Source organism: Erithacus rubecula, assembly GCF_903797595.1.
Source record: "Erithacus rubecula genome assembly, chromosome: 2".
NCBI classification, from domain to species: domain Eukaryota; kingdom Metazoa; phylum Chordata; class Aves; order Passeriformes; family Muscicapidae; genus Erithacus; species Erithacus rubecula.
Window position 1 is genome coordinate 82,737,565 of NC_136685.1, and position 16,005 is coordinate 82,753,569.

Sequence of the window (16,005 nt, forward strand, 5' to 3'; positions counted from 1 at the left end):
TAACTTCATGAGTGGCAGATCTTCACAATAAAAAAGGCTTGTGAAGTTGTCTCAGTCTGAAATCATGTACTTCCGTGGATGCAGATCAATAGCATAGACAGTGTGCAGCATCTTCTTTAAATGTTGTAAAATGGGAAAACAGTTAACCTGCCTGAGGAGGTAGTATCCAAGGGATATTAGTTGATGGAAAGCAGAACTTTGGGTAAAGTGAACTGGCTCAATAGTAAACTTCACCTTGAAAGATATTGAGGACCTGCTTGAGAAATTCTGGTTGTACTCTGCTTCTGAAGTAGTTGTGAGTTCTGCTCAGCTTTTATTAGCATACAATAATATTCATTCCCTGACACAAATTGTATCAAGGATTGTGTATTAATGCATTTGAAGCAATCTGTAGAAGCACTCTATGCAAGTTGTATTATGTGTTTTTAAAACACTTTGCATTTTTAGGGTATAAGGTACTTTAATAAGACATGTAGTGCTGCTTCAATACTTTTATTTTGGTAATCATCTGATCTTTTTTACATATATATATATATATAAATATATATATATGACTGAAGAGACTTAATATAAAGTCTGAAAAGAGAATACTTTATTTAGGAAGCAATTCAAGATGTAGAATCCTAATATTTCAGTCTTACTAAATGACAAAACAGAAATTATTTAAAAGCTGGCAATCTTTCTGAAAATGTCATTCTTCAGTTAAAGAGGTTGGTGTATCAAAGCATCTGATATTTATTCGTAAATACATCTATTTGCAAATGCCATTTAGGCCATCACATTATCTTACCACTCAACATCTTAAGCATTAAGTAATATTAATCAAATCTTTAAAAGTGATAAGGTGTACTAATGTAAAGGTGGAATTTTTGTCTTTCAATGGCAATGTAAGTATTTGCAGCTTCTAAGGGAAAGAGGGACAGCTTTAAAAGACAGTTTAGGGGGTAGAAGTGTCTATGTTTGACTCATGGCTTGACTGATGGTTGTATGTGCCCTGTTAATGTTCATTGTCTCTTCTGGGATAAGGGGAATCTATGTGAAAAGGGGTTTTTGCTCCAGTCTTTGCCTTGCAGAACATGCTAGAATGAATGTGTTCCATGACCAAAATCCAGTCATCAGTGTAAACAAAATGCTGGGAATACCTGTATTCACCTTCTGACCAACTTAAGCGCTGCTGTTAAGTTACAAATTATGAGATATCCAGTTTCTTGTGTATTTATGGGGTCACTGCTTCAGTTTTAACACAGTGAAGACCTGTGAGTTTATTTTTCTGCCTTTTCTGTTTTTAAAGTAGATCTGTGTCTACCTTTTTATAGAAGGGACCTTTGTTACTTCTGATGTAAAACCAGAATTTCAAAGTGCCAGTGTTTTCTTCTGAGACTTTTTCTCTTTTTCTCAGTCTGTCCACCTACCAAAGGCTGCCCTTGTGCAATGTGATCCATAGCTCTGCTTCCTCTGGTTTGAGGAGAATGTGTTAGGATGAATTTTGAATTATTTGTGTTCATAGGAGGAAAATGGACTTACACAAATTCCTGTGGTAAAGACTCTGAAAGGGACTGTAAAAACTGTCTGAGCAGATTGATATCACCTTGTTAAATGAGTAGGAGTTTAACATGGTTCATATTAGCTTGTCAAGCCACAGTGGCTGTGTTTACATGAAAAACTGATATTCTCTTGCCTTGTGTCCACATGTGTGTTTGGCTTACATAAAACCAGAGTGCACTCGGCCTTCTGGAGCATTTAGCAGGAGCACCAGACCAGACTTGTAGCATTCCACATCATTTGTGAACAGAAGATAAAGCCAATTTCAAGATCTGAGCAAGAATGCCCTTTAATCATGCTGCATACACATGGAAATCAGTGTCAGAAGCCAGATGTATGAAAGAAAAACATTTTTCTCCTTTAACTTTCTATCACCCTCAGGCATTTTTATTGATGACCCAAATGCTCAACTTCATATCCAGAAGTTTTCCAGCATGTTGCTCTCATTTCATTTCTGAAGTTTTTCTGCAAGTTTTCTTGCCCTCTCAGTATGTATTTCTTGTTCTTCATGTAAGCTAATTAGACATGATGCTGATGAAGCAGAGGACAGGATATTTCATACAAAATGTTTTTCCATAGATGAGATTCACAAATAAGGATTACTGTCTGGCCTAAGGAAAATGGAAAAAAAATTACATAAGAGAGGTTTGCGACACAGCAGTGTTTTAGCACAGAGGCAAAAAATAAATGCTCTACAAAAGGACTATGTCACTGGAAGTGTTAGACATTAAGCAATATAGGAAAAGATTAACAATAAGAGATAATTACTGTAATTTGGCAAGTAGATTAGGGAACATAAATAAGGAACAATATGAGCAAGTGCAATCACAAAACATAAAGAGCTGCAAGTTATAGGAAATGACTGTTGTTCTTCAGAAAAAGGCGAGAACAGTAGGCAGGGAAGGCAATAGAGTCATACAGATTTTGAGAGTCATTTTCCTGCTTTGTGATAGACACTGCTTGTTAGCTGGGTTTAGTACAAGTACTGGAAAATTACCTGCCTTGTGAACAGTCACAATGTAGTAAACTGGATGTTATTGAATGCATGCTGGAAGAGTGATCAGAAATTACAGGTAGATGTGGCATACGTTTGTATGTGTGACTGATAACGTCTTAGAGCAGTTATTAATTTGTTATCCACTTTATTGATGGATAATAAGAGAAGATGTACATGGATTTGCGACAAATATTCTGTTCAATTGAGTTGTTTGGGAGATCTTCATCACTAAAGCAGAGTGAATTATAAAAGAGTAGATCAGTATCTTAAATGCTGTCAAGCACTGTGTAACATACCACCCAGGCTTCTGTGCAGTGAGGAATTTCCAGGGATCCTTACAATAAATAAATCCTGGATTCTTCTGTTAATTTATTGGGTGCTATTGTTTCAGAGGAGCATACTGCTTACAGCATACCAGTACTCCAGTATTCTTTCTTATTTGCCTTTATGCAAATGTTTATAATTCCTAGCTCCCATCTTCATGCTGCACCATTTTGAGTTCCTTTGACACAGCTCTTCCAAGTCACTGCATTTTCCCCTTGAAGTAGAAGAGCCAATGCCCAGTATTATTTTACATGCTATTTAGAAGGCACTTAATATATTCACCACCAGTTTAGGTGGTTATAAGTATATCAGCAAAACAGGTAATGCCATTAAAAGTACCTTTCTGAAGAACAAGAATTGGAAGAACAAATTTTGTACAACAGATTCAACTTTCCTCCTTTACAGTTCATGAGAAGGAGAAATGGGGCTAGTGCATTATTTAAAACAAATTCCTGCGTTTTGTTGGTATCTCAAACCAGTGCAGGGTGGAAGAGTTTTACAATTCAGTTATAGTTGACTTTTTCTTCACCCAAAATCTTGTTTTGTCATAGTTGTCATGAGTCTACAGCTTCTTTTACATTTGATTTTCTTTCTGAGATTCGTGCAGAAGAAAATTGGAGGCAGTTAGGCTACATAGTCTTTCTCTTGGCATCTTAATTAATTTCTTTAATCTTCATTTATACGTTTTTGAACTTCTGTGGAAATGAAAGCAAAATAGGGCTGCACAGTGCTCTCTTTATTTACTTATCTGCCCATGTTGCTTATCTTATCTACCTTTTCTGTTCAGTGATGTTTGCTGCTGCTCTGTTTGTCTGGATTTCTTTCTTAAAACTTTTCCTGGTTGTTTGGGAGTTTTATTTGCTGTTATTTCCTTATTGCATTGAATTCTCTGAAAATTTCTCTGGCGTTTCTTCACTTCTCACTCAGGTTTCTCTTAATTTGTTGCCAACCTTTAAGACATAAGCAAAATGCTTTGGAAATTATTTATCTACATTATCAGTGTTAAAGGTTTAGGTCTTCTTTCTGCAATGTACATGCTTCCCACTCTCCCATTCAATTCCTTTCTCTGCAGTGTAGCTTGAAATACTGGACTGTGAAAGTTCTTTGGGACAGGAACCATGCCTTCCTCTTTGGAAGGCTTCTAGCAACTATTCAGTACTTCTTATATCTGTTTCCTGTAAACATTCTTTTATAAAATATTATTTAATAAAAATATTTAATATTTTATTTTGTTGATTAGAATTAATACTAGTAGGCAGTATGTTTTGGGAGGGAGAGGGAAGGATACCAAAATTCTATTTTTGATATCATAAGGAGTGTCTCTAAATGCACTTCTTCTGTCATTTGTTATGGATTCTCCAATTGACTGAGTATAGTACGTTTGCAATACATGATGCTATTGGTGGGGGTTTTTTGCAGAAAAATAAGGGGAAGCATCAGTTCAGTAAGTTGCAACACAAAAGCAACATTTGTCAGAAATTTTTAGCCTAAAAAGAATCACACTCTTTTTATAGCCTGTGGAACTTCTCATTTTTTCTTTTTGACCTGTTAGTGGTGTATTATGAAAAACAATTCTATACTAATACTTTGAAACCATTTGAAATATATTGCTTTTATACTTTCCACTTTAATGTTGTTGGAATGAGTAAGTGGCCATAATTTTTGTACCATTTTAATGGAGTGATCTTGTTGGCACCAGTTAAGTTAACCTGTACACTTTGGAGCCTCACTGACAATTTCTGTTGCTTGGACTTTTCCTCAATTTTGTACCTTGGGGTCTGATTGAGGTGCCAGGGGACAATCAGTTGTGCTGGGCTGCCTGCCTGCCCAGCTGCCTGCTGTAAGCCACAGGTTCTGTTTATAAAAGTGGGCCCTGTCACCCAGAGAAGAAGGCAGAGTGGTACCTGTTGGAGGCAGAGTGCCCTGTGGTATCACTGCACGACCTCAAGTGTCCCATCAGACAGGTAGTGATTGTTATCCTCTGTGGTTTTGTTTCTTCTGAGAATGTGAGATGTGGGAGCACTCCCTTTTCCAGCACTGGCAACCCAGGTTTTCACTCTCTCAACACACCAGTAGAAGTCTGGCAGTCCTCTTTATGCAGAATGTTTCTGTGTATAAAGATCCAATAAGCAAAGGAAAAATCCTTTCAGTTCTGATTTATTAAGTACAGAGGAAATACTAATATTTTCAGACTTCTATGCTATCATACAGCAGTAAGAAAAACTTGATCCTGCAAGAGTATCTGTTCTTTCTTCCTCTAGCTCTCAGTACTGTCAGTGAAGGGATGAAAAGAAGCAAATTCTAATGTAATTATAGGGTTAACCATCTATTAATCTCCTGCTTTTTGAGTTACTTTCTTTGAGAAGGAGTAGAATCCTGGCAAAAGAGCTCTTATCCCCACAAATCTTTCAGTATTGAATCACTCTAGCTATGGTTTGCATTTAAGTCTGATAGGTTAAAGTCTGCTGGAACCTAGAATCTGTACACTTAATGTAAGTCTCCTTGGTCTAAAACAGCTAATACATTATAGACAATTGCTTCTTTCTTACAATTTTACCTGCAGCAGAACAGAGAAGATGGAATAACCCAAACATAGTATTTATTAGCACTTACAGATGACTTCATCCCACAGCTTTTGTACTAGTCTATGAATATTATTAAACTTCCATGTGCTTCAGTATAAGCATCTGCACATTATAGGTGGGAAAGCAGAGAAGCAGAATGGTTGAAATAACATGCTAGAATGTCCAGAGTCAGCAGAAGAGCTGAAGTAAAGCTCAGTGAGTCTGACTTACAGTTTTCTGCACATTCTGTGAAACTAGAATACATTCTGGGTTTAGTATTTGTTCTTTACAGTGATTATTTCATATTTTTTTCCAGTCACTAGTCAGGACAAGCTCAGAGGTATTTACTCTGAGCCACTAGTAGGTCAAGGAAAAAAAATGATGGTATCATCCTTTCAGCTCTAATGGCCAGATGCTGAGTCTGAGTTTGACCAGGATTCTTTCTTCAGATAAGTAGATTTGGCATAGTTCTAGTTCTATTTGTGATTGTATTTCTTTTCCAGTATTTACAATAAGATAGATGCCTCTTAGCTGAAAACATATATTTCTGTTTTTCCAGTATTGTAGTAGACATAATTCTAAGTAAAAATTGTTTCTTTAAAAATAGAATGGAATTTTTTTTGGACACGCTTCCCTTTGTGATAGATTTGAGTGGACAAGCAATATGTTAATTATGTTTGCTTTAAATGGACTGTTACAAGAAAGGGAACAAAATACTGTCTCAGACCTAGACTGTCCAAGTTTCCAGTACAAATGTTCTGTTACTTTACTGCTAAGCTTTGTGTTGCTGATTGAAGCACTATCCCAAGGCTTCTGCCAAGCACCACGTTGTTTGTGTGATAGGAGGGATTTGGTTACAGTCAGGCAAGTCTGAAAAATGGTAAACTGACAGCAAATCTGGGATCATGGTTGGTAAGGCAGCTTTTGTGGTCACGTGCTTTTATTTGATGTGGTTCCTTGTGTCTCTTGTGCCAAATGGTGTAATGTACTAAAGTGATGAAACTGCAAAAGAAAAAAAAGTCAGCTATTTACTTCAGCAACAAAGGAAAAAGAGAACAGGGAAGAAGATCAAAGCCTTAAGCATGCCTCTCAAAATAGGAAAAAAAGAGCAAAAAGAAGGGAATTTCTTTCCACATGCTTCAGGCTACTCTTGGATATAACCCTCATGAGTCATAAACTGTTTAAATGTTCGTGTTGGTCTGCAGTGTGCTTCAGTTTAAAAATACAGCAGGTATTACAGAGAGTTAAAAAGGGTGTATCTTGGTAAAATAAAGGGCTGTAGTCTATAAAGTCTAAAGTCTACTTTCCATCACAAGTACATAGATTTGACAATGCTTTAACACTAGCCACACTGACAGAAAAGCTTGTAATTACTTTAAACCCATATGAAAGGTCTTTCCAACATCTTTTTCCAAGACTTTCAGAGGCAAGTTTTAAAATTCCTTATGTTTTCAAAGTCAGACAATTCTATAACTCCATCATTCACAATCATTGAACTTGTCATTTCCCTATTTCTGTGTGTTTTGCAGAAAGAATATATTGGAGTTAGAAATGTTGAGTGCAGTCAATATTGCATATCACTTTCTTTTGGTATAAAACTGTTTAAAGCTATATCACACTGTGTTCAGGATAAGTATGATTCTTACAGTTCTGTACTTCCTTACCCAAATACACATTTTCTACTCTCCCTAAAAAAAAAAAAAATACTCCTATTGGGTAAGCTCCCTCCTTTTAAATAGCTTTTCTGTAGATGTTCTTTTCTTTGTAATATTTGTTTCACAGAGAAAGTTACACAACTTTTGGAAAAGGGGAATAGGAACAGGTAAGGGGGAGGCACAAAATGTAAACTGTATTATGTGTGCACAGGTCCTTAGTTGTAGTAGCATAACCTGGTTAGCACTTAACTCTTTAAACTGTGATGCAGAGGGTGGTCTGAAATAATCCTCGTTTTTCAGATTTAGCTCTAAAGTTTCCCAGCAATCTAGAGAAACCTTTTTTTTCCCTTTGGAGAAAGAGGGAAGCAAAATGAATTGCAGGGAAGAGGCGCAGTGCAAATAAAAGAGTTTAGGGGAACTAGGCAGGTCCAAGAGTTGTAGGGATAGGACTAAGAGCATCTCCCTACATGCCTGTAAGTGTGCCTTGCTAAAGCACTCACCCAATCTTCTGAGCTGGAAACCTGCAAGGACCCTTCTTCTCTAATGAAGCAATGCTTTTAAGGAAGGGCAAGTAACTGGTTCTTTACCTGTAAATACTCAGGAACAAAAACAATCACTTGTCTCAATTTGTGAATTAATCTAAGCCATTTATTGAGGATGATTTCTTGAGAAAGGCATTTTAATTAATTATAATTTATCCAAAAATGTGAAATAATTTTGCATTTTATGTTGATAAATAGATCCATTGAGAGACAGAGCAAGTCACTTGGAATGCACCAGTCAACAGCAGAAACCTAAACATACTCCAGCAACACTTTCTGATCTTGTATTTGAGCATGTCACAGAACAAAATTTCCATTAATGCAGGCTGACTGCTGCACTTGTTGAATTCAGTAGTGAGCTCCACGAAACACGGTTTAGGTCACAGACAAGGATCAGAACCATGTTGTGACTGACTCTGGAAACCCAGGACAGGACCTTGCTACAAGGGAGTCTGCTCTGTCTTAAAATGAGACATGTGAAGTTGGTTTGCAGAGCTGAATAGGCTTAGAGTAAGAGTAAACAAAATTCTGAGGCTGAGAGGTCTTTGTTCCAGCATGTTGGTACAATCTTATCTCTGAGACAGGTAGATCTACCATGTATTTAATCTTCATGTGGTACTAGTCAAAATGAAATAGCATCCCCTAAGACTATTGCTTCATGAATTGTTAAAATTAAAGAAAATACCAGACTATTAGAATTCTGGCCTTTAAAAAGTAGCAGTTTATTGGAAAAAACAATGTAAAAATCAGACACAAATTAATAGATTGTACTGAAACTAGCCTTACTCTGGCAGCTGTAGGGGAGCAGTTGTCTGTACTTCCTCATCATATCTCTTGATGCTTTTTGTTTAACATTTTTTGTTGTCTTGATAAAATGAACATGGGGCTTTTTGTAAAGGGTGTAGAGCACTGATACTGAGAAGGAGAGTTTGATTGCAAACAGAGATGTTTAAGATCTATGCTTCAAGAGGCCCAGCTATCTGGAAAGCAGATTTTACATGCAGCAATCTTTACCTTGTACTGGTGAAATATTTTGCCAAATGAAGTGTCCTATTATAAGTCAGCCTCTTGCATGGTCTCAGGGTTGTGAGGTGTGCAAATATGTTCCTTTAACATGACAGAGACATAGTACAGAATAGTGAAATCAAACTTCGAGCAATAGCTTCTTTATGTATTTTAAAATAAAAGGTAAATACCAGTTTCATAAGGCAGATGAATCTTAATTGCTAAATGCTTATAGACAGTTTTGAGATGGTCAGAGGCAAGGTCCTGTGCAAATGCAGTATTTTATTAAAATATTTAATAAGCAGATTCTCTGACCCAATAGAGGGAACAAAGAAGCCTGTCCACTCTTAATTTTCCTACCCATAATTATTTCAGGAGAACATAAATTACATATTGTACAGCTTTATTTTGTTTTCAGGGGATAATTATACTAGATTCCAGCCTTCTTTCTGTGGAGGGACCTCTTTCCCAGAAGCCACACCTTTTAGCAGTCTGGTTTTCATTTGAGAAGGGCTGGATTTCCATTTATGTCAACACGTTTTTATGGGATGGCTACTTTCAAGAGATGGATACAGGTAAAATGGGAAACCCGTGCTCACAAATCCTAGAAATTCAGTCTGGAAGATGTATTGTAAGCTGATGATATAGGAGCAAAAGCTTGGTTTTTGCATGTGTAGTCTGTTAGAGATGACTCAATTTCATACCTGCTATTGTAGCTGAGAGAGAAGCCTGTAATTCCTGTTGTAGTCATCTGAGCATCTTCAGTGGTATGTCCATGCTGCAAGGAAACTTTGACTTGGTGTCAAATGAGGCAAGGCAGGCTGCAAAGTTGCAAGGACAGTACCAGTTGATCTGTGTATGAGATTGAAGGCTTTTATGGATCAATTTGCATCATATTTTAGGAGTTTAATAAACTGGAAGTCAGGGTCCTAAAGTAAGGTTGACAACTCACTTGTAACATGGCAGGTCAAGTCTTCCATTCTTCAATGTTAGAGGTTGATGGACACCCTATACTTGCAATTTTGTAAGAACATACTGCTTCAGAAATGTTCCAACTTTCTAATCATCTCATAGTCACACTTTACTGCTCTTAATCATCTACAAGTTGCAAAATTTTGTTCTTGTGTGAATAATTTCAGTAAGGGGGTAGAGGCAAGGTAACTGGATTCTGTTTTTAAAAATCCTGTTCAAGTCTTACTTCTGCTGGAAAAGTTTGTTTGTTTTTTTTTTATGTAGCTGTGGTGTACTCAGGGCTTCTTTTTTTTTTTTTTTCATCGTTGCATATGCAAAATCCAGACCTGCAGAACTGTTCCATGTGGTGAACAGTCTGCTAAACCCAGACTGTTTTGCCTGAGTAGCAGATTTCCATATACCTCATTATGAGTTTGGGATTTTTTTGATTTATGTAAGCTCTGTTCCTTCAAAGGGATGTATGACTATAGACCTTTCTACCTACCAAAGTGGTTTCTTATCAAGTACTGAGGAAAATAAGAGGCCAGATCCTGTTGGAGAGTGAGACTTGATTTGCTGAGAAGAACTTTTCTTTCTAAACAGTGTAATTTGTCATGGGAACAGCATGTAAACAGGAGGCCAGACAAAGTAACTTAGCTCTTGTTTTTTAATGATGTCCAAGATGGTTCTGGATGGATCGTGAATTATGTAACCCACAGTGTGTATGCAAATTTTGGTTTGGTAAGGGACTATAAAGAAAGATTTAGGTCAGTACTGCTAGAAGGAAGTAGCATGGACTTTACCTACTTGCTGCTTTATACAGCTTGGTTTAAATAAGTGTTAGATCTTTCCACACCAAAGAAGCCATTATCCTGAGTAATAGCAGGTGTGCTTCAGTCTTCTGTCCTTTGATAAAGGTTAAGCTGCCTATATCTTTGAAGTTACCTTATTTCTGTGGATTCCTACCATCCAGATATCCAGTATGCACATGGACAGAATTAATATCCTTATTTTTATCATATCCTACTGGGCATGAACAAAATCATAGAATATAATCCTAAACCAATGGAGATTGGCAAGAAGGAGCTTATCTGGCCAAGCCACTCCTCAGAGCAGGGCCAGTTCATGGCCCCATTGTTCAGCTGAGCTTTGAGCACCTCTGAGGACAGAGCATCACAGAGCCTCATTTCAGAGAAGCCTCTGACTCCATCATCTCTATAATTTTCCATTAGATAATTGAAGGCATCAATATGCCTTCAGCTTCCCTCCTCGGTATCCCCCCTCTGCAGTGTTCTCTGAAGACTGAACAAACCCATTTCTTTCAGCATCCTCCTTACATCATCATGTACCTGATCATCTTTCTGATCCACTGCTCCCTTGATTTAGTAGGTTAACATCTGCATTCTCTTGGCAAGTCCAAAACTGGACTAGATAATGTGATTGATATTTGCATCTGGCCATCCATGACTCCCCAGTCCCACTTATTTGATGATTCTTAGCTGGTTTGACTGAAGGTGGGTTTTGGAATAGCTGAGGACTTCAGGTTCTCTCCTCTCCACTAACAAGATATCTCAACTACAGTACTCCACATCTTACTGATGAGGGCTAAGAAACAGAACTGTTCACAGTGAAAAAGATATTTCCTGAGAGAATGTTTTGTGTTAGTGGTTAATTTACAGTGGGTCATGGTATATCTTGTTTTTATAGATGGTATAACTCAATACTTTTTATTATCACCACAGCACAAAATATACTTCCTCTTGGCCCTCTGATTCAAGAACAGGGAAAGAGGATTGTGCAGAAATAATTTTCAAATCCCAGGGACTGTACATATAGCATATTCTTAAATTGACTTATTTTTCCAGTGCACTTGGAGGATCATCTGCTCTTCACATCCCAGCCTTTCCTGGTGGAGGTTGTCTCATTGACTATGTACCCCAAGTATGCCAGCTGCTCACAAACAAGGTAAGCTGCTGCAATCAGCATTCCTTTCCTTGATACACTGTACTGCATTTCCACAGACATCATTATTCTTCTGTCAGGTATTCTAAGCAAAGTTTACTTAGGCTGAACTGCATGTGGAATACCTTCTTGGTAAGAACTGAGCACCTAAGCACAACATTGGATAGAATGACTCCTTTAGGTAAGCTAGTGAGTTTGGGATCAGATCCTGGAGCAGTTTTTTTCCTTACTGCAACATGTTATGATTTAGGATTAAATGTTATTGTATTGTACAATGCTGCATTGTAATATACTGGTTTTTAGTAAATACAGATGTGTAGTCTGCATATTATTGTTCTAGTTGCAAGTTCTCATATCCCAGTCATTACTGTAAGTTTTGAGTACTTTCCGTGATTTTTCTGAGGTGTTTCCTCCAGATGAACTGAATCAGCAGTTTTTTTGACTGTTTATATGGTAATAACTACTTAAGGTTGCTAAAAAGGTTGTGTTCCAGTTGGTTTACTGTTTAAACAAAAAAGAACAATTATAGTATTTCGAAAGTTTCTCTGTTATTTAAATATAATTTTCAAAGGAAGGCTTAGGGGTCACCATCTAGAAATTTACCTATTACAGACTTCCTATTTATATATTATTTTTCCCTTCAATTGTCTAAATGAAGAAAATAATTTTATCTTTTAGAAAGGGTTCTTCAGAATGTGTTTCCATAATTGTGTTGAGATCTGTCATTAGAGTTGTTTTTGTTGTGGTTTTCTGTTAAAATTACTTTCTGTTTTTAAAGTCTGCAAGTACACCGGGCTGTTTTTATCCTTTCTTAAACAAAGTCACTTAAGCAAACTTATCGTATGTTTTCCTCTTCCCAAAATAACATTTCAGATCCTACACAAAGCCTTCAAAATAATCTTAGTGTTTTATAAAATACAATATTTCAATTTATAAATAGAATTTAAGTTATACAAGACAGCTCTCAGCAGTGGTAGTATCAAGACTTTTTCAGTAATTTTAGGAAAGCATTTGCCAGCCAAGGAAGTCTCGTATTGCCATAGCCAAGAAATACTCTTCCTGTTCTTTCCAGTGGGGGGGAAAAAGGTTCCTAAAATGCTAGTTTTTGTTCTGGAAAGCAAAGGAATTTACACAGGGAATCACATATAGAACCATACCATAAGTACTTCCAAGTCAGCAGTTGTAAACCAGATGTCCTTGCAGCCTGGTAACACATGCACTGGTTTTGTTATGGGTCAAACCCTGCTCACACTGTTCTCCTAAGTGATGCTGTCCAAATCAACAGGAAAACATACATGGTGTGAGGAGAATTTTGCCTTAAAATCTCCAAATGTATTTTGTCTGTGCTAAGATGCAAGACTTTTAAAACCCAGAATGCCTCAGAAACTGATGCTCACAGTTGAGTAGGTGGCTCCCTGAGTCAGCATGAAACCAGTGAAAGAGCTTAGTGTTCAGAAGATTTTGTTGGAGGTGCAGTCTTCAGAAAACATCCAAGATGAATTGTGCAAGATATTTTATTTTTTCTTCTCTTTTATAACCAGAATGTTATTTTGACATTTAGCCTACTGTCAGTTCAGATAACTGATTTGCCTATCACAGATTTCTACTCAAACTTCAGTAAGGCAAGGTTGAGCATTTCTTTCTTTCAGTCTTTGTCTTGTGCAGTTAAACAGTTGTGAAAGACTAAGTTTCACTCAGATGTGATTGAAGAGATTTCTTTACAAGATATTCCGTGTGCAAGATCCAGAGTTTGTTTTAAAGGCATTTTAAGATTCTTTAGGGAAATCATGCTAAATGTAGGATTCAGAACTACAACTATGTCAAACAAATCTTCCTTAACAAGAAATATATAACAAACTGGGCTTTGGGTTTTTAAATCTTTTTATAGCTCTGGATTTGTTTTCTTTCTTTTTTAAGGTACAATATGTTATTCAGGGATACCATAAGAGAAGAGAGTACATTGCAGCTTTCCTGAGTCACTTTGGAACGTAAGTTTTCTTCCGATGCATATTTTTCTGTAGTGTGGAGGAAACACATTTTCTGCATATGGTTTGTGGTTGTGTGGCTGCTGTCCACTGCATGAGATGAAATCTAGTCATTTTTCTCAGAATTATGTGTACAGATTGTCTCTCTGTAACAATGCTGGAACTTCAGCATTATTTCGCTTCTGTGCCAGTGGGCAATCTGATTTTTCTAGAAAGTAGGTGATTATGGGTAAGGGACAGTAGGGCCCTTGTGCAGAAGAAAGGTGTTTGTTTCTGAATAAATAACTTAAGGGGTCTTACACTCAAGCACAGTGTCTGGGGTGGGAAAATGGGGAAGCAGATGTGGCTCCAAGCCTTGCAAGAAAACCAGAAACCACTGCTCAGTGTAAAGGCAGGACTGGGAGACGAGCTGTTCCCACCAATATTTTGTCTCTCAAGAGAAGAGGCTCTTGGGTCATGTTGCATTCCTGCAGGTGAAAGGGGCATGGCCAGGCATGGTGACACATTAGCATCACAAATCGATTAAGCAGGGCCACCATGGCACTGTGAAGGGCTGGCACTTTATTTTCCTGCCTAAATTCTGACTTGAGCAAGAGTCCAAGCCCTTAGCTTATCATGATGAGGAATTTCTGCTTCCAAGGGGTGATGCCAATGACATGGGTGTTCATGAGCCCTTCAAATCTCTGGTCTCTCAAGTGAGGTTAGGAAAACAGGTGGCTTCTAGCATGCACCTAAACTTAATACAACAATAAATAAATAACAGTAACTTCAACTGGGCATATGAGTAGACAGTCAGTGCAAGCTTAATCTTTATCAAGACATTTCCTTCTGAGAAAACTGTATTATAGAAATGGCCATGTGTGCCTATGACTATATGACATCTGCATTGTGGTGCATGAGTTATGATACTGCTTCAGACATAGAGAATACCAGCTTCTGATGGTTGACATTTTTAATCCATCTATCAAACAAGTATTCTGTATGGATTCTTTTGTTATGATCCTATATTTTATATTTTTATATATATTCCTCACAGTTTTCAAATTTAAACTCTTCTAAGCCTGCTCATTTTCAGTTTTACCCTACTCACTACAGAAATGAAAAATGATCTTAATTTGAGTAAGGTACAGGGAATTTGTGTGTCTACAGTTTTTATCAGTTTAGAACTGCGGATGTGATAGCAGGTGTCCTTTCATTCAAAAGTGTATTTTAAACTGAAAATGGCCTTTCTTTAGGTGAAAACCTCCAATACCACAGCATAATTACCCAATTACTAAGATTAAAAGTTTAATCCAATTTGCAATTAGCTAGAAAATTGTAACTGTTAATAAAAAAGCAAATCCTGGAGTTTCTGAACAAACAAAAATAACAATCCTTGTATTACAAAGTTTACATAGTCATCATCCAGTATTTGAAGGTAAAAATAGTATTCTTTTCTTTTTGTTGTTTTTTTGTTGATAGTGGTGTGGTAGAATATGATGCAGAAGGATTCACAAAGCTTACTCTTTTGCTGATGTGGAAAGACTTTTGCTTCCTTGTTCACAGTGAGTAACACTTTGCCTCAGGCATAAATGTCTATCCTCTGAAGATACAAGTTCAAAAGGGAAAATGTACAATTACAGGAAACAATTTAAAAGTTTTAGCTATTTTTATCCAGTGCTTAATCTATTTTTGATGTGACTTAGAAAACACAGAATCTCAGTTGTATCTAAAGAAGGGGAGAGGATGCACACTAATAGTGAAATGTTGGCTTTACAAAATGCCACAAGGGTCTTGGCAAAGTTTTCTGGTAATTTGACTCAAGATTCAATTCATTGTTGTAACTTGGCTTTTCAGAAATATTAGTGATGAGTACTGTTGTTATATTCGACCCAGGAATACCTAAAATCATCTGTAGCTGTCAGGAATTAAGGCATTGATAACAACTATAAAGACACTTTATGCAGAGAAAGTGTATCACATAAGAAATAACAGCATATTGTCATTAGAATTTAGAACTTATTCCTAAACTGAAACTGTGTAGGCAAAACTGTCCTAACAACATAGCTAGGTTTGCTGTCATTTAAATTTTCAAAGTAAAGATTGTATTACTATCAAAAAGACATTCTTAATTTAAATACATAGAATTACTCCATGTGGAAATTACTAAATGTGGCTTTGATACTGTCTTTTACATATAACTTAAAGTTCCAATTTCTATTTTTCTTTGTGGCAAGATGAAATTCACAGTTATCAAAGATACTTTGATCGGGGAAATACAGAAATTCTTTAAATTTGGTTGTTACATTTCTTATTAATGTTTAAAATTAATACATTGCAAGAGGGGCAGCTGCAGCATCAGTGTTTGATAACATTCTAGCACTGGAGTCTTTCATATTACATAATCTTTTATTGTGGCCTAGCTTTTCATGTGGAAAACTTATGCTGTCTTAAGGACATCATAGAAAATTGTCCCAGAGCTCTTAATGCAGAAAGTTG

The 16,005-nt window shown here is 36.8% G+C and overlaps 1 protein-coding gene across 1 annotated transcript in view; it reads left to right on the forward strand.

Annotated features, from left to right (window-relative positions):
- The window catches only part of BABAM2 (BRISC and BRCA1 A complex member 2), a 161,967-nt gene that overhangs the window by 110,933 nt on the left and 35,029 nt on the right, over positions 1-16,005 (forward strand). Inside the window, exons 8-10 of the mRNA XM_079298010.1 lie at positions 11,446-11,545; positions 13,460-13,530; positions 14,989-15,071. Of these exons, the coding sequence (XP_079154136.1) occupies positions 11,446-11,545; positions 13,460-13,530; positions 14,989-15,071 (254 nt within the window). The remainder of the gene's footprint in view (positions 1-11,445; positions 11,546-13,459; positions 13,531-14,988; positions 15,072-16,005) is intronic.